This window comes from Strix uralensis, chromosome 2, assembly GCF_047716275.1.
Source record: "Strix uralensis isolate ZFMK-TIS-50842 chromosome 2, bStrUra1, whole genome shotgun sequence".
Classification (NCBI taxonomy): domain Eukaryota; kingdom Metazoa; phylum Chordata; class Aves; order Strigiformes; family Strigidae; genus Strix; species Strix uralensis.
The window spans coordinates 45716878-45742910 of NC_133973.1; the positions used below are offsets into that span (position 1 = coordinate 45716878).

The 26033-nt window shown below is 35.2% G+C and overlaps 1 protein-coding gene across 10 annotated transcripts in view; it reads left to right on the forward strand.

Annotated features, from left to right (window-relative positions):
• The window catches only part of DMD (dystrophin), a 1145544-nt gene that overhangs the window by 937667 nt on the left and 181844 nt on the right, over positions 1-26033 (forward strand). For all 10 annotated transcript variants that reach the window (XM_074858566.1, XM_074858564.1, XM_074858568.1 and 7 more), the window contains 4 exons: positions 2073-2245; positions 5025-5181; positions 13725-13845; positions 14490-14758. In XM_074858566.1, the coding sequence (XP_074714667.1) occupies positions 2073-2245; positions 5025-5181; positions 13725-13845; positions 14490-14758 (720 nt within the window). The remainder of the gene's footprint in view (positions 1-2072; positions 2246-5024; positions 5182-13724; positions 13846-14489; positions 14759-26033) is intronic.

Consider the following 26033-nt stretch of genomic DNA (forward strand, 5'->3'; position numbering starts at 1 on the left):
ATGGCACATGTTCTTGCTGAGGAAAAGGCAGCTGTTTCCATCACCACCCTAAAAACAAAAGAATTTTGTGCAACAGGTAGCGTATACAACAACCCTTTCATTCAACAATAGATTTATCAGTGTTTTCAAATGTGGAAGGATCTTAAAAGTATACAGACATCAAAAGTTAACTTTTTCACTGTGAACTTTATCCTTTCTTATGTATTGTACTGGCTGTTTACATCAGGTTTGTGATAATTAACCTAGCTTAAATAAAATCTCCAAATGTATACATGAAGATAAATAAAATTGGTAATAGAGTATTCTTCAGTCAAGCAAACAAAAATAAAATATCACAGCTGGAAGCTGAAGCTAGCAACGTTCAGAATTGAAATAAAGTACAAATTTTCAAGTAAGGGCATTCATACCTATAATATTATACATGGTTAGGTACCTTAATAGTGACATTTTTTAAAATCTAAATCATCTATTTAACATCAATAAATGAATACAATATTTATAATACAGTTGCATTCTGCAGAATTACCTCTGATGTATGCCAAACTCATTCCTACTGCTTTACTGCTAGGATGACCACAGATAAAGTAAAATAGTTGGATAAGAACTTGTATTCTGCACCAGAGATGTTCCTAGCACTCCTTAAAATTGCTCCAAATACAGTGCTAGTCATTAGTGTGCAAGAAATGGGTATCCAGTAAAGGACAGCAAATGACATTTGGAACAGCAGTAGGTGAACAAGGACAATCTACTCATGATTCAGTGCAGCTAACATTGCACTTAAAATATCAAATAAAACCAATTCAATTAGGAACACACCAAGTAGGCAAGTTGTGTGCTCCCCTTCTTCAAAGTCATTCTTCTAAAGAAAATTACAAGAAATTTCCACTGGGGACTATCTATGATGCTCAGTTAGCGCTGGGTCTTGCTCTCAAATGCCATAAATCATTCCCCTTTCACACTTCATCCCCAGCACTCCCATTTCGTGCAGCAAGAAACCACCACCAGAAATCTGAGTGCCCAAGCATCTCAGGAGAAAATGCAGAGCTTTATTTGCTAGGTCATTTTCTTTGTGTCTTTGTGTGCTTCTTTGCTTGAAAGTAAAAGTGCTTTTGTACTTATGTGGCTACATATAGAGTACGTGTGTGCTCATGTATGTAAGTATTTAAATTATTATTACTTTTTTGCATTTTTGTTCTTTTTAAAGAGCTTGATTCAACCACTGTTCTCTGCGAACGAATCTGACCTTGTGGAGTTTCAGGATGCAAACGTCTTGGAGAAGGGCAGCCAACATACAAAGGCTGCATTGAGTGTGTGGGCAGGCAGGAATGCTGGTACCAGGCAGCTCTCTAAAGAATGTTCTTTTGGCAGAAACAGCCGTGCTAAAAATGAGGGGGAAAAATGAATTCAAACTGTAGAGCTGGCCTGCAGTTATGAAGTGATAAGAAAAGTTGGCTGTTTAAACATGAGCTGCCAGTTGCATATTCTAGGTCCTTGCTATTCTCAGGCCCTCCTACAGCCATGGCCCTGACCAGTGTTTTGATATAGCACAAAGTGACTGTTTATTGCTATTGACTGCTGAGGCCTGTGGTCCGAAATGCGTTCTGTCAACAGAATGTAAGTGAACTTGGCATTTTAAAGCTTGGCTGCTGCAGATGCTTAGATTTCTTGGAATTGCCATGCAGCAGGACCGGTGTTGCAGTCCCCAGCTCAAACTGAAAATGTTGCACAGGAAGACGTATCATGTGAAGGTCAGATTTACCTGAGCTCCTGAGGATTTTGTGGGTTTTTTTCCCTCATCAGCACAGTGGATATATCTTAACCTTGCTCTGCTAGACTTTTAACTTTCTACATTTTGTTCAGTATGCTCTGTATGGTGAAAAGGTGTTATTCAGTGCAAATGGCTGTCATGTGAAAGGGAAAAATGACTGTGTATACAGTACATGATGTTGCCATAAAAGAAGAAATCAAGATCTGTGCTGTGTTGTTCTGAGGATTTTTCCACTCATTTGAAAAGTGACAGCTTCTATGATTTTGTAAGAAATCACATATATTGTTTTCTATTGCTTCTATAGGAACTACAGGCAGAAATTGACGCTCATACTGACATCTTTCACAACTTGGATGAAAACGGGCAGAAAATTCTGAGGTCACTGGAAGGCTCTGAGGATGCAACCCTGTTGCAGAGACGTCTGGATAACATGAACCTCAGATGGAGTGAGCTTAGGAAGAAATCTCTAAATATTAGGTAGGATCTGAACACAAGCAAAAGCCTACGGTCGGTGTGTAAGATGGAATGCTGCGTTTTTCCAGTAAAAAGATTTAATTTTGTTTCCCATAGCACTGGTTTTGTCCATTTTGAAATGATTTATGCTATTTTGAATGTTGGCTTAACTGTAAGAATGATTAGGTTTTTTGGTGTGAAAATGATAGTAGAGGATTAGGATTTGAGGCATATGACGAGGTTTTGCAATTACAGACAGAGAGATTAGCACATTTACACAGTAACTGTACCCCCTCTAAGCATAGGCTTTTTCTAGAGCTGGGTATGACTTATCAATGAGTCATGAAAGAAAGTGATTAAACAACCTGTATTTATGATAAGCTTTATTTCTAAGGCTCATATTTCCAGTGCAAAACTAAGAATAGCCTTGCAAATGAGAACACAAGTTATTTAAGATTTTAGCTGTCGTCTGGAGAGTGGAAAAATTGCCAAATAGAAGCCAGGGGTAATAGAAATCCATAGGTAGTGTCATGAGAGGAAAAACTTTTGCTTGCAGGGAAAAATATAATAAGCGTTAATGTTACAAATGCTGAAGTGGAGGTGCAGGCTTCAATGGGCTGAAGATTTCTTTTCAAAAGAAATGGTCCAGGAAGCTTCTTTTCAGAAATACGACTTTTACAATAGGCAACCCAGCCCTGTTGCGTTCAGTCTCAGGCATTTTTTTTGTTTCCTCACTTGCTGTGTATTGGTGGTAGTTCAGAGGGCAACAAAAGGCAGAAGTGGTTTTCAAAGTAATGTATTAAATATTAGCTTTTTCAACTCATGTCCTGAGGGAGGTCAGTGTGTGTAATGACAAAAGCCATCTTCATAACATCAATCGTTAAAAATAAATGAAGGATGTGAAGTTGAAAAGATATTAGTAGCTAAAGAGAGAGCACATTCCTCCTTTTTTTTTGAGGAGTAAAAGAAGAGGGATATAACCCTTCAAAGTCTCTTTGAGATTTTTTTCTTCACATGCCTTTTACCCATGAACTTGCCCAAATGCAACTACGTTTGAGATAAGAAAAGCAGTCAGTTGGCCAAATATCAGTAATGAAATAAATACATGGGACTTTCTGTCTTTCATTTTTTGCAGTTTATTGTATCATTGCCATTAATCAAGTCAGAAATAGTAACTCTAGTTATATCACAGTGACCTCTTGCATCAAACATTCAAAGCAACAGACCTCTTCTCTAAAATATTTGCTTCTAATAAAAGTCTTAAGGTGTTCAACAACTAATTGATTAGGATAAGAAACAATTCTTAACTTCTAAGACATTCAGTTTAAACCAAACTGAATGAACGGGCTGTTCTCAGTCTGCCTGCTTAGAGCTATTTCTTTCCATCACACAGTATGGAATGGATTTCATCATAACTAGCAATGCTTGCACAAAAGAGGTATAAGAGCAGACGTACGAAATGTTCCGCAGGCATCAGCCCCACAAGTCTCCTTATTTAATGTAAGTTTTAGACTGCTGAAACAGAAGACCCATGACATATTTTGGCTTAGATGGGCATTCTTTTCTAAATCCGTTAGATAAAATACATGGTAGATGTCAAGAGAATCTAAGTTCATTTCCATTATTACCTTTCTTTCATTCTGATAAATCAGCACAGTTTATGCTAATAAACACTTTCTTTCTTATAAATAACTCATTTTTAAAAACTGTTTTTCTATTAATCTGTTTTGTCTGCACATGCTTGAACACAGTTATAAATATATGAGTGTATCCATATAATGTACACTAGCACGCACATACATATTCCTGAAGCTGAAGGAGGGGCAGAAGAAGATAGGTTCCAGGGAAACATTCAACAAACTGGGGAAAGTCAGAGCACAGCAACAGTAACAAAACTGCTTTGGGTCACTCTTTCTGCACTTTTTCCTTGTAAAGCCAGACCTGGGGAAGAAGGGAAGAAGTGAAGACCCTAGTCTCTGCCTCCAGTTGCTGCCCTTCTCTGGAGGAGGTGAAAACTTGCATTTACTGAGATAAACATGGGAGACAGGAGTTAACCTGACTCAGAAACTTGACTCCTTGACTGTGTCCCCTCCAAAAGACCCGAGGTCCTTGCTCTGGCTGTCACCTCCTGCAACTCCCCATAAAACATTCCTGCTTTTCTCCCTCATCACTGCTTTCAGAGGCATCCTGGGGCTTCCCAGCCTTCACTGCCTGCAGGACTGGCCTCCCCCAGCAGCACCTGCTGTGAGGCAGTTTTGCCCCAGCACATAGCTGCCCTGTGAGAGCAGAGATCAAAAGACAGCATGGCCTATGTGTGTCCCTCCCACATAACCTTTAAGTTTAAAGGTGAGCAATCACCTGAATCTTGTGTGAGTTTGAATGGTTTGTGTAGTGGTTCAAAAAAATTCTTGCTCTTCTCTGAGTTGAAAACTACTCTCTACATTTTAGTTAATTAATCTCCTAGTAATCCTAAGTGATGACTACGTTACTGTTATGTTGGTTCTGCATAATATTTGTGAACGTTTACTGAGACTGACAATTCAACACAGCTATTACTCACTGCTGAAGAGGAAAACTAAAAATAAAAAAACCAAGAGATGGGAAAAGAATGGATGTTTCAGGCCAGGACTGTGGAACCAAATTTAAATCAGTGTTGCCAGAATCTAATTCAAAGCTACTGAAGCTATTTAAAAATCATTAAGTTAATGAAACACTAGGATCTTTCTCAGTAAATAAGCTTGTACAATTTGGGTTTTATTTTCACTGTGCCTGAACATATCTTATATTTAACACATGCTTTCAGATCCCATTTGGAAGCCAGTACAGACCAGTGGAAGCGTTTACATCTCTCTCTTCAGGAACTTTTGGCATGGCTGCAGTTGAAGGAGGATGAATTAAAACAGCAAGCACCCATTGGTGGAGATCTTCCCACTGTGCAGAAACAGAATGATATTCATAGGGTATGATTTTTTTAAAAATGATCTTTCAGTCATTGCTTTTTTGTTTTGCAGATAAGTGTTGCATGAAACAGCCCTTGTTGGAAAAGTAAGATACCCTATAAAATACATTTTAGAGACAACAAAAACTGAACTTCTTGCATGAGAGTACTAGCTACAGTTTTCAAACACAGCTTAGAAAATCAGCTTTTTGGAGAAAGGAGTGTTTACTACCAGCTGCTTGGCTTTTTTGAAAAGCAACACACAGCATTTTTAAAGACCTATCACAGACAGATATTTTTCATGGTCAGAACAAATACTAACCTTATATTATTTGAGGATTAAATAAGTAGTTCTGAAAATTTTTCTAGATCAGGCATTTAAACTTCATGTGTACTTTTTGAGACCCTGTTTTGCTACTGATTTTGGGGAACGTTTGTGAAAAAAGTAGCTGGTATCAGCCTTAATGCACAACTGTGTGAATCATGAAACTATTGTGATAACTGACTAACTGTCTGTGCCTCATACTAGTTTTGTCAGAAAATTCTTATGGAAAAGCAATAGCAGAGTGTCATATGGGGACTTTTCTAGACTAAGTTTTGTAGTAAGAAGGAATCTAAATCCAACACTTGTATGGAAAGTTGGTTTTTTTTAAACCCAACAAATGAACAACCCCCAAAATAACACAACACCGTTGAGTAATCCTTTATACAAAGATTCACACAGTTTTTTTGTGGTAAAGGTACACTTTAAGTATGTTTTCTGTGTTGAATCAAGTTCACACCTGTCTGATGCTAACCTAATGTCTGCTTTCAGGTAAACATCTTTTAATTTGCTATGCCATTGCAGTCAATTCAGGTCTGAATGTGAAATCACAATTCTAGTACTCAGTGGTGCTATTTCAGCAGTGCTATAAGGAAACCCATTAGGAAACTAGTGTCCTTGTAAAATAAAGCTGAAGAACTGCTGAATGAAGCAGTAAATGGTGACAAACTGTTGTTCTGAGAATGAATAGGGAACCATGTGAAAAGTAACTGGGATAACACACCCAACTTCAGCACTCCTATTCTATAATTTATAAACTGCATAAAATCCTGTCTAGCTCTTATAGTAAGACTTCTGTTTATTTTGTGTTAGTTTCTGGTGAGAATTTAATCTGGAAAGTGTCAGTTAATAACAGATGTCCATAACAGAAATGAGACCTCAACCCATTAGGACAAATCCTGATTCAGTAGGAAGTTGGGAATACAGTGTCAGGGTTTTTATTTTACAGAGAACAGTATGAGATCAAAGGCAAGGAACCTTACTGATACAATGAAATTGTCCTCTCATGTTTAAAAGGTAAATGTATGGAGTGACTGAAGTGAACCAGGTAAGTATTTCTACTGTGACATTTCTCCACATACAATATTCCATTTATTGGAATTTACTTGGATGAAGTATTCTAGCTTTCCTCTCCATCATCCATATGTGTCTTTAGTTAAAATAATGACATTATGGGAGGTTTTTTCCTCCTGTTTGGTGACCAAGCATACTTCAGTGTGACATCTAAGAAGTTATTTCAAACAAATGTATTTTCTATTGAATAATTTAAATTGCCAGTCAGACAGCTTGATACCATGAGAAAAGAATATTCCAAAACCAGTGATCATCCTCTCAAAACATTGTGCTGCATATATGCAACTTTCAGTTTGTGAAACTTGCCACAAAAGGTATTGTTTCTGAAGTTCCTAAATCTTTGATTTTATTGCTTAATGAAGAAATGTGAAATGGCACTATAAAATGAAATTGGATCTGGAATACCTATGTTTTCTCCATTCATCAGGTAGCTGTATTATAAATATTGCTCTAATAGATTGTCCTACCTCATGATGAAGGACACATTTGAGAACAAGGAGTGAGAAGATCAAGTTTGGAAAGAGAACATGACATATCTTGCTGCTTTGTTATTGGGAACTCTGAGTTTGTGAAAAGTCTGGAAATATCATATACAACCAGGCTTGGCTCTTGGCATAGGCAAACAAGCATTTGTCTACAGCAGCAGACTGTTGGGAGGTAGTGGCAATATGGTTTCTCAAGGACCTCTATAATGTCCAAGAAAGCCAAAGAGAAAGATGAACAAAAAACATCTCACTGTCAGTGCACAATGCTTTTCTAAGATAATATAATGCTTTGCTGCAAGGGGCAGCCTGGTCACCTTCCCTAGGTCTTCCTTCTGGAGAGGTGATGTGTCTTTTTCACAAATCTTTATTTAGGACTTCAAGCATTCTCACAGAAAGAGTGAGACCAAAACATCCATGACTTCATGAAGCACCACCATCCCTTTTTAGCTTTCCCTCTATGAAAGTTAAGATATATGAAATGCCTGAGGTCAGTTCTAGCCAGCTGCATAACAACTTCCATAAAGTAGTTTTAAAGCCCATCCAGAACATCAGAATGATAGAAACAATAAAGATGTGGCTTTAACTCAGCATGACATTTAGCTCAAACCCTTTATCCAAAGACAACTCTTGAGCCAAAACAAGACTTAGAGAAGGATTTGTGTAGAATTGTTGCAACAAAGCTTCTGTCATCTGAATAATATTTGAGTATTTGAAACCACTACCTTTCCTCCTAGGTTGAAGAAATATTTTTTCATCTAGAGAAATTGCTTCTCATAAAATTTTAGTATTGTATATTGTTCTATAAGCTATTTGGAAGTTTCCCAGAATTCATCATAAAGGTGGCAAGACTTCAGTAATGGACTAAGTGGTCTCTATCATTTACCAATCAACCGAAGCGTTTAAAAGTTTTAGGGATGAGAAGTGTTGCATAAAAGGTACCATGAATAGGTGCAAAGTGACTTTACAGAATAGATCTCCTTCTCACATCTCCTTTTTGATTATCTTCTCTGCCACATGCAGATACATACAGACATGAATCTTTGGTCATCATGTCTAGTATCAAAGCTAGCACATTTTAGTTCCTTTTAGAAATGTCTTCTTTCCTATTCCTGTTCTGTAGCACTTCTGTAGTTTAATGTGAGGCCTTTCTAGTTGTAGGCGTTCTGATTCCCTGTGGAAAAAAGAGTAAAACATAATCCTTGAAATTAGATTGCCCTCTCTGATCTTCAAAGATCTCTTACAGAGAAGGAGGGGAAAACAATCAGTGCAGAACTCTGTTGACTTCAGGTTGTCTTTGACAAGATCTGTGTTTGCAGCTTGGAGTTTTTCTTCTGTATTTTTTTCCCCTGGGCACTATGGACTTTCTATTACTCTAAAAGTTTCTTTCAGAGAAGCAGACATACAAAGGCTGTATCCAAATTAACAGCTTAGCTCATTTCTGAACATAGGAAAAATGCTTTTAAAAAAGCTTCCACCACAAGTGTAGAAGTATCTAGCTTAAAACTGGAGCACAGTACTGGAAAGCTGTTTCTTCCAAGAGTTTTGGCCCCCAGCTTAAGAACATAATTTATCTCTGAGTGTTGGATGTGAAAGTATAGTTGAATTTTGGTCTTGAGAAAAAGAATCTGCTAATTGTTCATTTTGTTCTCCTGAATGTCAGTTGTGGAAATCAGTAAACAAGATAATTCTCTACCTGATCTGACCAATCTTTTAAATGACCCCAATTTCCAACTTTGGTACACCTATATCAGTACAATGTCTTTCCTTCTGTGAAGAATTGTTTTTGCCGGGTAAAGCCAGAGGTGAACCCAGGTAAATTCTTCATTGGAGAACAGAAAAAGCCTCTGCAGGGGAACATTATTTATAAGCAGTTTAACTGATTGCCATTGAAAAATAGCATGATGAATACCAACATGATTTTATGCCTGAATCCTTTTTCTAAAGTGATGTTACAAGCTGATTTTTTTTTTCCCTTAAGGATGTAATTTAAAGAAAAACAAACATATTTAACCTCTTTATTGTTTATAAGACCATCTGGAATACCTCAGACATGCATAGCAGAGATGAAAAGTTGTTACTTACCATTAGAATGCTCCTAGTTGCCAAGATTGGCTATAAACATTTTAAGAGTAGGATTCCGATGAAAATTTCAAATGCTTGAATCTCTGCCAGAGGAGAGCTTGAACTCAACTGAGAAAAGAGATATCCATGCAGTCAAAATCATTGTTGCGTTATAAATGTGAGCTGTTTTTTAGACAAGGCAGTTTGGCATTTATCCCAAATACACCCGCGTAACTGCTATTTGGTTGAACTTATATATATAGTGGGTCATTTTGTCGATTTTGGCATCTGAAGAAATTGTGTCTATGCCAGGGTCTTAGAATGTGTGGGTGGGTGGAGAGGGAGTTAGTCGATGGTAAAAAATACTGCTGTTCATCAAAGCATTATTTAATTATCTTACAGTTTTCTTTGTTTTAATAAGTGTCATAATAATATTTTAATGAAATTGTATTAATAACTGTGTACGTTACTGTTAATCTCAGTTAAGTAACTTAGGCATCTTGCAGATAGCTTGCTTTTTCTTTCATTCTTTTGAGAGTTGCCACATCTTCTGTGTAGTGATTGTATTAACAGCGTAAATAGCATTTATGAATATACAAGGTAATTATTAACAACGCCCTGGAAATGTTTCACAAGAAACCTCTAGCAACAATGCCTGAGAAGGAGTATAATTCCTGTTTCAACACACTAACCTTTTCTGGTGGCACAATTGCTATCTACTTTTTTAAATTGAAGTCAAACCCCATTTTTAAAAATCATTCTGATTAGGAAATGTCTTTAATTAATTTAATTGTACTTTTTCCCTTCAAAATTCATTAAAAGCAAAAATACCTGCTTTTCTTATAACAGAGATTAGTGTTAGTTTTGCTAATGCAGCTCCCTTCTCATTATATTTTCATCTTTCAATTTAAACAATCTGTGTTTCTCCATCTAAAGAGATTTAAGGACACCAGTGAGGAGGTAGTGGAGGTCTGAGATAAACTGATCAATATATGTATTATTAAAATGGTGGACAGAATGCCATTACTGTTGTAGTGTTGATGACAAATAGAGATGTTTAAATAAAGTAGTTTACTTGGGTTTTTTGTCAGGTCATACATTATGCACATTCGATTTCCTCTACAGTCACCATGAAGTGTGGAAGAAGTTAAGGAATTCAATGAAACTAGCCTGAAATCATTAGCTGTAAATTAGACATTCATTTAAGCTAATTCTGCTTTCAGTGATGGTCTGCTTATTATAAAGATGTATTTGTCAGGGCTCCAGATAGATTTTTTTTTTTCGAAAGAGAAAATGTCATTTATTGTTACTTATGATTTTTATTGGTAGTGTGTACATATTTTACAACAAAACTTTAATCAGAAAAGCTGGCTTTATCTTCATACAGTAAGAACTTTTTTTTGAAGAGGACAGTATGAAATGAGCATTCATTATTTTTAATGTTCTGCGCTACTGCTTTAGCCTCATGGTTTTTTTCATTCTCTCCTTTTTAAATTTCTTATACTGAAACATATTTTAATTTACTCAGTAGAAGTCTGCAGATCAAAACTAGGGAAGACAATGAGAATCGTGGGTAGATCTGAACACCATACTGTGTACTATTCTAAAACTCAGGGTATACAGACTATAATCGCATCTACCAGCTCCAACACCCAGAATGAAAAAGCTGGAAAACATTTAACACATTGGCTCACTGTTTTCCTTTAATAAAAGAGAAAGAGACTCTTTCTGTTTGTGACTAAATACAAAATATACAAAGTCAGAAAGTTCCTGTTATCATTTCTCTATTGTTTTGAGAAGATAGATGCAATAGATAGTTCCTGCTCACACACTTTATGGGATGCAGTATGCATATCTGATTATGTTATCCTTGTTCTGTCACAAGAGATATTGGAGGAATGTGGCTTTAAACCTCTTTTGGAAACACAGTGCCACTAGGTGTATCTTGTTGGTATGATTTTATGCAAAAGCAGTACAAGCTGAAAGAAGGTATTTTGTGTCCTTCTCATTGTTTGTACATGTACACAGCTAGGGTTGACTTGACTACAGCAGCAGTACTACTCATTCCCAAATACATAGCTCAAAGGCATTTCTGGTTTTTAAATATCCTGTGAATTGGTGTAGTTCTGTGTTCCCCTGGAATATCTATGAATCCTTCCTGCTCTTGTTGTGTGTGGGCAGAACAGACCTTTGTGCATGTGCCTCCTGTTCGATTGGTTTTGGGCATAGACATTTCTGAGAAATTATTTGCCTTTGGAGACATTTTATAAAGCATATTATATCTTTAAGCTGTTATGCAACTGTAATGTTTAAGAACCAGTATGACTGCTGATGTCACTTCTAACACTATCAGATGAGAGCAAAGCACACAGTCCATGGGGGAATATTTTGAGTTATGTTACCTGCTGGCTTCCTAGAGCTGCAGACCTGTCACATTCTTGTGGGACAAAATGATATCATGTGAGGTGAGCACAAAGGCTAATTAAAAGAATAGATTTTCCTCATTTGGAGACATGAAAAAAGCGTATTGTATTTCCTCTTTCCATTGCACTTCATGCAAGAGTCATGTATGAATTATAAAAGTTTCTAAGACTAAAAATGTCTACATTAAAGAATTTTAACCCTTGGGGTAATCCCACTCAGTTTTTTATGCAGAACAATGTCCAATGGTAGTTTACTTGTTAGTATTACAGTACTCTTCTTTGTTTGTGAAAATCAGTGTTGGTTCTTAAGGGTCAACATAATTGTTTAAAACATTTATCACAGATACTAATCAAACAATAGATTCCCTTATCGTAGCACATACACTCTGTGAAAGGATCCCAGTCCCATTGATGTCCATGACACAAAATGAACATTTTTTACTTTGTTGTTTCCTTCAAAAAAACACACTTTGCTAAAGGGTTGTCCTGATTCACAATTACAAACATTAAGGGTCAGTTGTTGACCACTTAATAAAAAGTTTATTTAAATATTTATAGTAGAATAATGTAGTCATTTCCTTAAGTTTACTTTCCTGAAATGTATTACGAATTTTTTACCTGTGAGTGCTCATATTATAAACTACAGGTGTGATTCTCATTATTAGTTCTGTTCGGTATTTCCTTTACAGAACATTTCATATCAAATATAATTCAAGGTGTAATGAACTTTTTAATATTGAATTTGTAATCTTTCATTAGTTTGCATAAAAACAAAAATTTTGTTTAATAACTAATTTAACTGAATTGGTAAATTTATTATGTTAGAAGCTTATATAATGCCTATGTTGTAAAAAAGAATTTTCTAATCCCTGGAGTAAAATACCTGTTTTCCGTTCATGGCATATGGCTCTCCTTTTTGCAGTATTGTGTTTTGTGTTACACTGCACTATAATTATCTGCATATTTTACCTCTATGCTGTTTGAAAACAGTATGCATTCAATATTTTTCATGGAGAAGAAAATGTTGAAATAGAATAGTGGTAAGGACCATTTAGATAAATTCAGTACAACACGCAAAAGACCCAGTGACATGTGCAACCCACAGGCCAGGTTTCATCTGCATTTTTGTGCGGTGAACATTTGGATTCAGATTAACAGAATCTTAAATTCTCTTTAACAATAAAAGTAAAAATACTGAGATACTTTCAGTAGCCTACCAAAACTTCAGATACCAACCTTGAGAATCTTACTCATGGTCATTTTAAAAGCAATAGAAGAGAGATTGTAAAAGGAGCTGTTGCTGGAAGAAGAAAATTGCAAATAGGAAGAAAAAGCAAGAAAAGAGACAAGTGCCAAAAAGCATGACAGGAAAGGAAGAGATGAAAGGGAGAAATACAGTTAGTTGATGTATAAAGGAGGAGAATGTACCACCAAGCAATGTTAACATAAAGATACAGAAATTGATACTAAATACTGATTAAAGCAACTAGGAATTAACTATTTTGTAAGGACTACTTTCTGCCCTTTAATTTTGACTCATGCATGCCTACCTCTAGGCTAGATTGTATTTCTGAATTTTCACCTTGGCCTTGATTCTACATTTCAGAAATCTCAGTTCATGTAGTTTCGGAAGAGATGTATCTACACCACTACTAGAAGAGAGTGTTGCAATTTAATATATTGGAATTTTTTTTGTTACTAATTTTTACAGGTTAACATGTCAATATCCATAGGTCCTTATTTTTTTTTCCTTATAATATAACAGTTGCCAGCAGCAGTAGCATAGCAAAGTGGTAGCTGTTACCTGCTGGATTTTCCTTCACATTTTGCTAAATCTTGCTTTCAAGAACCATCAGCTATGCTGGTATGGTCCAATACAGAGCCAGCTGAAGCCTTGCCCCTTGCAGTTTTGAAGCTGACTCTGATGTTAATCAATAAAAGGGATCCCTCTCACAGTGAAAATTTGATCAGAAACCTTGGGTATTTTGCAGCACACTGCCAGTACATTTGCTCCTTTGAATACAATGTGATTTTAGCTTAAGCAAAAGCTGATTATCTCTTTTACCTTTTTTTTGTAGCTACTTGTAATACACACATGGAAGCTGTTGTTGAAAATTTTGTTCTTAAATGATGAAAACAGGGGCTAGTACTCAGTATTTCATTATATATCCACTTACAATAATTTTGTTTAATCTCTCAGACTTTCAAGAGGGAGCTGAAAACAAAAGAACCTGTTATCAGGAGTGCGCTTGAGACTGTGCGAATCTTCTTAGCAGAGCAGCCTGTGGAGGGACTGGAGAAGCTCTACCCGGAACCGAGAGGTAATTGATGAAAGAGCAGGGTAATAACACATTGCTGGAAAGATCAGTGATGATCAGCGATGATTAAATAAATTCTGCCAGCCACTGTGAAAGCATTCCTTTTACACTCCAAGCTGAATGTCAGTATTCAGAAACTAAGCTAAAAATATAGATGAAAGAAACCCTTAGCAATCCTTCTGAACACTGTGGCACTAAATAGACATGCATATTTATAAGCAGATTTTGAAACTGGCTTTCAACCTTCAGGACCATTTGAGATCTGAAAGCTGCAATTTAACCTAAAATTCAACTTGTAGTCTCAGTACTGCAGAAGCTCCCAGATCCTCTCAATTGCAGCAAAAGTTTCACAGTGATTAATATTTATGTATGTGCAGAACTACTTTGCTGAATCAAGACACAGTCAATAAACTTTTAGCTACACCTTACATGTTTAAAAATGCTTTTATGTACTCAAACGCATATTTTGGTGATCTGTATGGTGGCAAGATTTAAATTTGTTAAGAGATTTTCAAATGAGAATACATTAATAAAATAAATTTCACAGGTTTCTCTGATTATGAATAGTTTCTTACTGAGCTTTGATGGTAATTATTTTTCTTTTAAGATAGAATATGTCTAAAAAACCTCTTGACTTTCACATATAGAGCTGTCACCTGAGGAAAGAGCCCACAACGTCACTAAGCTTCTCCAAAGGCAAGCAGATGAAGTCAGAACCGAGTGGGATAAGCTGAATCTACAGTCTGCTGATTGGCAAAAAAAGATAGATGATGCTCTTGAAAGACTGCAGGGGCTTCAAGAGGCAATGGATGAACTAGACCTGAAACTACGCCAGGCTGAAGTGTTCAAGGGATCCTGGCAGCCAGTGGGGGATCTGCTAATTGACTCTCTGCAGGATCACTTAGAAAAAGTCAAGGTACGTGTCAGTATATCAGTATTTCTGAGTATAAAATAATTGGCTTAGTTCATTGTATGAATCGCCAAATCAGGAATTACCTTTTAAAATGAGAAATTGATAGCTTTGTATCATGGTGGTTTATATTTTTGAAAAGGTACATATAAAGAGTTTTATAATTCTGCAGTTAAAATGGAACCAAATCAACACTGAGAATGTATGTGGTTAATATGGGTAAAGAGCACTACAGGAATGTGTGAATATCCTCAGCACACTCACAATTAGCTCAGGAGATGCAGAGTTAACAATAAAGAAAGCAAAATAGAATAGATAGGAGAATATATGATAAAAGTATAGAAAATTAATTCTTTATTATACTTTTGTAAGTATGATGAGTACATAATTGTCTCTGTACTTGTAGAGTAGAAGTTAATCTGAAGTGTATGGTTTTGCTGCCTTATTTGATAACTAGGCCTCATAACATAATATACTTAAAAAATCCCCAACAACCTTGGGAAAACTCTCATTATTTTCTATAACTTAATACTTATCTGCTATCAAGGGTTGTTTCATAAAATCATTGCTTACTGAGAAACTCATGAGGACTGACTGCCATGGCCAGGCTTTATAAATATTGCAGGATTCCTTCAGCTAGAGCACAGTAGAGGCAGTTGCCATTTTGATAAGAACAAAGTGCCTCTGTTCCATTCGCATAAATGGGAATCATCAGTCATTTTGAAAGAGACCTGAGCTGACTGTTATTTTCTCTAGTAGAACATTAGGATCTAAAAAAGAGGAAATAGAATGACTAATGGCAAGAAAAAATGCCTTTAAAAATCAAATGTAGTTTATTAAAAAAAAAAAAAGTCCATGAGTTTTAATCACACAGAAAGTTTAATGTGTGTCCTGTACAAATATACAAGACAAATTAAGTACTTGATAGCTGCAAAATTTGTTTATCTTCATTTAAATTCATAAATGAATGGAAGAGATCTATTTATAAATTCTCAGAAAGTGCCTTCTATTATAGCCATGGATTTTTTTTTGTGATTTTGAAGAAGATATTCTGAACAGAAACACTGAATCCGTGATATTACTGGAAAACAAAGCAAGTCGCTTAATTCTAAAGCTGTGACCATAATAGTTGACTCCATAATTATAGTGCTGAATCCTGCTACAGTTTTAAAAAAAACCCCAAAACTGTCCTAGAGGACATAATGAAATTCTAATAACAGCCATGACAAAACAGAAATCTTAACACTTATGAAAATCCAGAGGCACTATCAATTGGTAGATGTCTGTTTATTCCTTCTGAAGTCTTAATATTAGGGCCAGACAGAAACCAAGACTTCTGTTCAAGATTTGAAACCAGATGCTACTACATACCCCCTGATTTTTATCTAATTTGTACCATATTTACTTAACATATTTATGAATTTAGGCTATCATAAGACCATACATTAAGTTTATCAGCTAAATGGTAAATGAAAAAACATACAGAATATGTTCATATCCTTATAAGCTATAACTTTTCATTTCATATATGGCAATTACAGCCTGCAGGATACACACACAGAGCGATATTGTGCTTTCAGCACCCTCTAAGTGATCATAATTAGCTGAGGTAATGTAAGAACACAATAGGCCAAAACCCAAATAATATTAACTGAGTAGTACAGTATTTGTTCCAAAATGTGCTGTCTAGAATGTATGTATTGCTCTAATGAAATGTAATTCCAACATAGACACTGAAGACAAATGCATGTACTAAGTAGACAATGTAAGCATGTTTGTGAAATTAGTAACTACCAAGAAAGCTACAATTGTGTCTGCAGTTTGAAGGCCTATATAAAACTGCATGGGTTTAGGTTTTGTATGTTTTACTTCAGTTATTCATGACATTCATATTTTTTCTTAGAGTGAAATCTATTTTAGAAAAGTTGTAAATCAAGACCAATAATTTATGTAACTCTAAAACAGAGCATGTAAATCCTCAAAAAGTTTTCAAATTTGCATTTGTTACATGTGAACTGGCTAGACTATGGAGACTTTGATCTTGATCCTTTATATCCTTAGCATATCTCGTTAAAGTGTACAAATAATTTAAAATATACTCACAACCCTAGCCTTAATTGCTGGGTTTAATTTTTCAAAACCTGAAAAAAAAATGTTTTAGCGTAATTATTATCTGTGATAGGGAAAATAAGTCATGTTTAAGCCTGCTTTTATGTTGAATAGTAAGTTCATTGTGTTGATAGTAAGTTCATTTCTGATTTTCTCCCTGCCTTGATAAATTTAGATGTAACCATTATTACTATGTCAGTAATAATGGTCAAATTTAGTCAGTTTTTGTCCCCCTAGCCCGCCCCCACCTTTTGTTTAAATGAAACCCAAACAACTAGGAAGCTATTTTTTGTGTTTCATTTTCACACCTATCAAAGATGGAAGAGAAAGTTTATATTTTGACTACTTGAGTACAGTAAAGTAAAGCAAATCTAGGCCTTTCTACAAAATGTAATGCATATTTATTTACTTCATAAGACCTTAACAAATACATAAAATAAACATTTAATAATGGTATTATATTCATAGTTACTTATAAATAAATTTGTTGCTTTGAGAGAAAATTAGTTACTAAAAGAATTGCTAGTCTAATGCCTGAAAGTCTTGATAAGATTAAGAAAGTTAATATGTGGACATTTATGAAAAAGAGTATGTAGAATTAACCCAAAGCATTAGCCAGGTGAGCAGCAGTGTCTAATTTGCATGTGCTACAGAAATGAACATCATTTGTAGTCTAAAGTGGAGGTCCCATGATGGCAAGAGTGAAGGGGCGAGAGACATTTCTGGTAGAGGGACAAGTAGAGGGAGGGGGAAGAAAGTTTCCACCTGCTCAGCACTGAACCGATTCCTCCTACATCCTAGTTGACAATTCCAGTCTACAGGCCCAGTCCCTAGCTCCAAAACTACAGCAATCCCCCAAAGTGCTGTATGCATATGAGAGTGGAAAATGAGTTAAAAGCTGTTGTGTAATTCCTAATGTGCAATTTTAAAACTTACCTTATAATATTCAAGATTGAGAGAATCACTCAGACATTTGACTCAGATCTGCAGATTTTAGATACCTTTGATATCTGTTATTTGGCCTGTATGAGCTGATTTAATACATGCCTGGTTACTACTGTTTTCTTCCTTCTCCTCTTACTAATTGATTCACTTATAGGTTAAATACTTTTCCTTTGAAAATGATTCAATTAAAAGGTAAATTTGTTGAAGAAGACACAAGTTATACAGTTTTCAGTTAAAAGTTATTAATAAACAATAAAGTTTTTTCTTTATAAATTATATTATCAGCCAAACATTATCAAATTGATATACTATACATCTCTCATCCTTGCTCTGTTTTTTACGATGTGTATCACAATGACTGATGATATTACTGTGTGAGAGAGAGTACCTATTACTCTCTATACATCTAAGCACCCCAAGCAGCTGCCGAGCAGATCTTTGAAACATTGGTCACATGGGATTGCATTTCTTGCAAATCCTTCTCCTAATTGGGATCACAGTAGCCTTCCAATACCTAAGCTGATGAATAACTTCCTAGTGAATGAGTTTACCGAGAGCCATTTGTTGTTGTTCTCTTTAGTTATAGTTGCTGGAGCTCTTAAGGTTGTGATGTAACATTGAACTTGCACAGAATAACTGATCCTTCATCAGTGTTAATGGATTATTATTACAGATCCTTGATCTATATTAATGTACCAGTTGATATTCATCTCTGAGTCTGACAAGAGCTAAATAGTTTCACACACCTACCCCAAAGAATGCAACCTAGACTACAGATGATCTATAATCAGAATATTCTTCAGACTTCCCCACTGTCCTCTGTTATTCTCCCTTTTCTTTTCTCTCATAGGAGTGAACTTATCTGCAATCTGAAATAGAATTTACTTTCTTAATAACACACATTCTTTCTCTTTCTCTCTTCTAAGAATACCTTTCTGTCTATTAAAATACAAACGATCACTTAACTGTCTTAAATTCAGTTCAAGACCAAACAAGTCTATTACCTGTCTGCTAATAACCATTGGCTGATCATTTTGATTGTAGCTCAGATCACATTTTAGACACGACCTGGGATTTATACTTCTCTGTGCAGCAAGTTCAACAGATGCTTTCTGCTTGCAGTCACTAACAAAATTTTCTCCTTTTCATGAGAATACCTGGAACACTTAGGCTCATGTAAGACCACCACTCAGTTTTTATATTAGAATTTTCCTGGTATGCAACTGATATGCAATTACACCTGCCTCATCCATTCAGTATCTTATTCAAAGACCCATTCCAGGAATTGGCAGCAGAACCACCTTGCCTTTCTTTCTTCCCAAAAGACTCCTTTGCTCCATACTAACAAAAAAGCTAGTGTGCAACAATCATTACATGTCATGCTGATACATTCTCACTGTTTTGTTGTCTGTCTGTAGACATCAGCTGAGAAATACTAATGGGAATTATTACCATTAAGAAGTTTTAGATTTTGATACTTTTGCTCTCTGAAAAATTCTTTTTTAAAGTAGAAGCCACTATTTTCAGATGTTGTGCACAGAATTTTGTGACTGGGAAGGTAATTTTAACAGTGTCATATATATGTTACTAAAGGTAGTTCAGCTACTCCGACATACTTATGAGACCAGAATGCAAAGCACTTTCTTATGCCAGTGATATTCTACCATATCATCAGTGGCGTATAACTGCTTCAATTTTCTGTCATACTCAACACTTTAAGTGAACACCAGAACCTCTAGACTCCATGGGTGATATAACTCCTTTCTGATATTTTTTTTTAACCACTGTAAAATTAAAAAAAAAAAAAAAAAAAAAAAAAGTCAAGAACAGGCAGTAGTGTCTGTGGTTTCTCTAGTTCAAACTAGAAACATGTATCTCAGGAACACCTGCCCAATAAAAGTTGAATTATGTAGTCCTATTTTCAATTAACTCCATTCTGTTACAGAATTATTTGTTCTCCTTCATTGTCACATAAAGAGGGCACCTTGATTCAATATGATGATTGTTAACTGTAAAAGTAAAACAGAATTTAGTGACATAAGTCTTGTATTTTCCCATGAGCAGTTTTCATTAAAGTCTTAATCTTGCTTCTCAAGAACTGGTTGTTGTTCTTGCAGATTCACTTTTACAGTTATGAACAAAGCTGTTACATGGGAAGACTATGAACTTTGCATATAGATTATGGATTTTAATATATTTAATGTAACAAGTGTATTCACAAAGGCTGTAAGTATCCTTTTAAATTATTTTGTCACAGCCTATTTACAAATTTAATACAATTTCTACTAATTATTTTCTACAAAATTGTGAAACAAAAGGCAATGAGGAATTCACGAGTACTGCGTAAGTAACCCTTTTTTACTAAGATGTCAAGCCTGAATTATATGCTGTTTATTTTAGACTTTCTTCACCATAATTGACAGTTGTAGTCAATTGTATGTCAGTGACAAAGGTTCACTGGAAAGTGTCAGCCTGAAACTTCTTTCTAATTTGTAAACGGAACAGAGTTTGCAATTATGCATAGATCAGAAATGAACTGATCTGCTCATCATCTACTCCAAAATTACTTTCTATGTGCACTCAATCTTTTTGTCCCTAGTCATCTCTTCTCTAAATGAGACAAAAAGTAAGACAACCCCTTAAGATAATTAGCTAAATTTCAGTTGTGTTCATATGTGGCCATTGAAAGAAAAGAAATAGATTTGGCAAGGTTAAAATACCGTATTATTACAAACACTCTAATACTAAATCAGCAACCTCAATTACCAAACAATGAATGAGCACAGGCAGTTCATTTAAAGGAAAGAAAAAAAAAAAGCGCCTTATATATTCTTCTGTAGTTCGTTTTGGTACTGTTCAGCTACTGCTGTGCTGAAAAGACGTATTTAAGAAAAGTGGACTCTTACAGTGCTGTTATGAGGGAACTGTGCTGACAGCTGCCTACAATGGAAATTCTGAGAGCAAAGCGAGTTGTTGAATTTCTAATTTGTGTTCTCATTCATAGGAAAAAAAAATCTTCCATAATTATTTGAAATGCTTAAGTAATAGATAATTTTCTATCCTTCCTGAAGAAAGAATGATTTTTGTAAGGAATTAATAGGGGTCACATACAGGAAAATTAATGAATGACACCTAAAAACAAGACAAAAGTCAACACTCATCCCCACCTAGCCATGGAGGTGTATACTGGTCATGAAGAGATCAGTTTTAAATAGATCCATAGACACTATGCAAGAAATAATTACCTGGAAGATACATTGAATAACCAGAATTTCCAACCAGCTAGATATCAATAGCAGAACTAGAGCCATGTTAAAGCAAATTGTGGTCAGACTGTAATGTGATACCTATGCTCCTGTTAATTTTTTGCTAACATAAAATTAAGCTATACATTTAAGTTAAGCTAGCAAAGCTCATGCAATGCAGTCTGTAAAGCAAAATGACATTACACATACATCGATTTTTGAGATCTTTTTTAATTCCCCTTCTTTAGTGATAGACTCTTATGTTCCTTAAAAAAACAAAACAAAACAAAACAAAAACAACAAAAAAACCCCACAAAAACACAAAACCAACAACAAAAAGCAATATTTATTTTTTTCTTATGGAGGTCTGAATTTATAACAGCAAATTACTGTATTTGGAAGTAAATTAACTTGCCTGACATTGTGAACAAATTTACTTTTGTTCCACTTCTGTAATTTTTTCACATTGCCTTGATATCTTCCTGCATTATTCCAAGCCCAGCGCCATTTTTGCTTCAAATTTCTTCCACGTGTAATCACTTTTTTTTTTTTTTTCATGTGCAACAGTGATTGTCTTCACTGCTGTTACAGAAATTTGAGGAGAAAATTTCTGTTCAGCAGAGTTCACGGCAGGCAAGCCTACAGAAGTAAGTGGCCCTAAAGTATTGCTTCAGCAGGCTCTGTTGGCTTTCTGGGCTGCAGTGCACGTTGCCGAGTCACATTGAGCTTCTTGTCAACCAACAGACTAGGAGGTATTTCAGCAATTTACAGGCATTACTCCCCACTATAACTATACTCCCTATTATTCTTAGATTTAAAAAAACCCAAAAATATTAAAGCATTCCATATACAGAATTTTAGAGTGTGAACTAAGATTTGATTAAGTGTTTTTAAATTGTTTGTACAGTTAAAAGATGACAGCATCCATTGGTTGACAGCTGAATAGGAAACCATTTGCCTGCAGTGTAGGAGATGGAAGCGTTTATGTTTTCTTCAGACTACAACCGAAGTAATTACTGTTACAAATGTTTCTCTAGTTTACCATTTCATACATATATCATTCTGTGATACAATCATGCAATAATAAGTTATGATGTCTCCTTAGACTACTTTGAAATGCATACACTTTTTTTTCAGTTTAATTTGAAGCCAGCTGTCATCACCAAAGTCTATAATCAATCTGAATTAAATTATCCTATTTCCTTTAGTAAGTCTCTTAATAAGTTCTGTGCTGAGCTCTGTGATTTTAAAAAACTAATTAACACAGAATAGCCATTTCCTCCTAATTCATTTGCCAGCTTTCCAAAACCCGAAAAGTCATCCCTGAGAAAATTAGAGTTGATCTCTATAAACAGCTTTTGTATGTGTGAAATATTTGTAGACTAGAAATTGTTCTAAGATGCTATAAGAGGAGGAGATGATCTAATGGCATTCTAGAGGACTTTAAGGTTTTAAATATAAATACAGTCAATAAAAATCAGTTCTCCAAAATGGCAAAAACTCTTCAGCAACTGTTTTACTGCTAATATAAACTAAAACATCTGTAGAGTATATCAGAACATAATAAACTTTAAAGTAAACCAAAATCTTATCTAAATTCACATGGAACACTTTGACATCCTATAGATATCATTATATATAACATTTCTGTGAATTTAAAACCTTGTGGAGTTTGCTGTGATGAAAGCAATAGTTGAAGTTTGTTGAATTTGTTAATGGGTCAACTTTCAGGATGTTGGAAAACATCAAAGACACTTCAGCTAACTATATTACCTAATTGGTTGTACAGCATGGTATATTGGTTTTAAGTTTTTTTAAATGTAGTTTTATACAGCAGAGAATTTAGTAACGTTGTTTGGTTGTCATTACTGGAGGCAAGTTTAATTTTCTAAGGTTTGTTTTAAATATGAAATTGAGTTAAAAACCATGGAGTGCTTCATCATGTAGTTGTACCAGCTGAAGTTAGTTCTGCTATGCTTCTCAGCTTGTAGGAGATGAAAGTTACTCTGTTGTATCCTGTGGTCTCTTAATCTCATTTTAACAGTTTATGAATCAATTTATTTTCTCACATGAAAAGAAATCTATTCACAAGTGGTTATTTAATATGTAACAGTCATGTATTTACAATTGATACAAATGTAATCTAAAAGTCTCATCTGCCCTATATTGTTGCTGTGTAGTCAGTCACATAAGATTGAAGAGTTTGTTATGACAATAACCATGGCAAAAACCCTTATCTAAGCCCATTTTAAATACCTGAGGCAAACCACCATTCCTTCTGCTGACTCCTTTTGAAACAAGCTATATATTTCTAATCTCATATTTAGATGCTACCATTTTAATTATAGTGAATATTTTATGGAGACTAGATTACACAAGTTCTTTGTCTATATCAAGCTACCTGTTTCAAGGGAGAGTACAAAATCTTCCTTACATAGGAATAATAAGAAAATGATGAGCAGACAGAGAAGTGAAATCTTAGAGTATTCTTTTAAAATTAAGACTGCCCTTGACCATACTACTTATTGGGAAACAGTAGCATAATTGAGATACAGAAAGATTGTTGCTTTGCTAAGAACAAACAAAAAATTAGTATTCTTTAATTAACTTTTTGGGGAAATCACAACTAGTATGTGAAACAGCCTCTTGAAGACCATTTTGCGTAAGAACCAGCACCTGGGAAAGAGCTGCACCAGATTTCACCTGAATTGCACCAGATTTGTGTTAATTGTATTAACACAATTATTAATAGAACAGATTAACTATTTTCTCTTTGATTAAGGACCTTTGGACTAAATAATACTGTTAGCATTTCCTTGATAGTGCATAAAACTTCCTGAACTCTAAAGAAAAAAGGGTGACCAATAAAGACTGGAAATCTTTTCTACCTCCAACCCAGTTTGGTAGAACATGCTATTATTAGATCAACAGATTTAATTTAGAGCCAAATTTTTCCTTTTATGAACTCACTCTACTGATTTTAGTGGGAGCTCAACATGCACATCTGCAGGAAGAATTTGACTTTTTAAGTATTGGTAATCTCTGATCTTAGTTTCTGATAGCCTGCTGAGAGAACTGACTAATACATGTAAAAAGACTTGTCTGTCATTTTATGCCTCTGAAGTTCAGAATTGAGGTCAGACCAGAATATTTTTAAGAGATTGCTCTTTATCAGTTGATCAGAAATAAGAATGGGACTTGAGCTTTTAGAAGGAGAATTAAACATTAATATTTGAGTACCTAAGTGTCATGGTTATTGCAAGAACTCTAGCATTTAACATGCCTTTTTGTTTTAAGTTTGCCATGTAAACACGTCATATAGATATTAATCTGATGATCAAGTATTAACAGTCCCAGACATAATGCTAAATCAAAATGCTCTTGAACTGTTGTGATTCTGTTCAAAAGTCTTCTTTCTCTTATCAACTGGAAATATAAATATTGATCCAAGGGAAAAAAAAAATTACTATGTGAGCAACAGGTTTTTTTTCACCTGAGACCATTTTATTCAGGCTTTCCTAAGTGAGTGTGGTTCAGGGAGATGGGTGGCTAAATGGAGAAAAAGTATATCCAAGGAGTATTTCTAACAGAAATCTGATCTGCTGTATATGGTCTGCTATTGAAACATTTCTACATAAAGCAAAAGGACATACCAGAAGTGACTATATAACCAGAGACATGTATGTTCAGTGAAAGACAAGAGGAGGGAAAAGGGAGAAGTGCTAGAAATTAATTTTAATGTTGTCTGCTGTCTGTGAGGAGGCAATTTTTTCCATGAAGAGAAATCTGACAGTATTACGTTTTTAATGAAATCTTTTCTTAAAACATTGACTCCCTTATTCCTGGGAATGTATTTGGCATGGTAACTATCAAGTGTGCAGATTCTGTAATGATAATGTTACTATGACATGGGCAAATCATTGGAACAAAATAAAATCAATTTTTCAAGCTCATGTGCTGGTACACAGTGATTATTTAGGGACTGCTTGAAGTAGGGAGTGCAATGAATGTTAGATTGCCTGGGATGTCTATCAGCAGCGCATTGTACTATACTTCTCTCATTTTAATCTTTATATATTTAAAGCCTAATAGAGTTTTATTTCTCTTTTTTTGGTCCAAGATTAACCCATAATAAAACCTTATTATTGCTACTTAGTAGTTTTATAGTTCTTCTCAAGTTCCATATAGTATGAGTTAATCTTCTCAGCTTCTTTCTGAGACAGCAATAGAAGTAGTATTATCCCCAATTTACAAACAGGGCAATTGAATCAGTGAAACTAATTTGTCCAGACAGCAATGCCACTCAAATTATTTTTTATTCTCTTTAGCTTTTACCTGAAAATTGTTTTATTTTAGCTGGGTTTGATTATCCAGAGGATTAAGAATGACAGTTTTCATTGGTTTCAGCAGAAGCCACAGCTACTCATTTCCCAGATCTGCAGCCTGCTGTCCCTCAAGACGTGGCAGGGCAGCCTGTCACCCAGAAGGACTTCATCCTGAATGCCTGGGAAGGTGGGCACTGCTCCTGACACAGTTTCCTAGCCTGTGTCTGCTGCTGCTATAAAAACCCTAGACCTGTTTGATTTTTTTAAGTTTTATTTAACTTTTTCAGCATTTTATTTTAGTATTATTTCCTCCTAAATTAGCTTAAAAAATAAATTGTTCTCATGCTTTACCAAAATCTACTCTTAGAACTGAATTTCCTTGTCTGGCATTGTTGAAGGATGTTCTTATCAGACGTAAGAAGTCTAGGAATTTCCACCTCAAGATTTTGACTTAGGGTTTCACCCACCCCCACCCCCCACTCATACAGTGGTGGTGAAAAGGTAAAGGTGGGAATTGCAATATTAATTCAAGAATTGGAAAACGTAGCTTTCAGCAAAACACTTGAACAGTCCATCTGACCTGCATAAGTCTTCTGGAGGTTAGAGACTGGATGGACTGTAAAAAGTCCTTTTAGCCTTAAGATCTATGAAAAACTT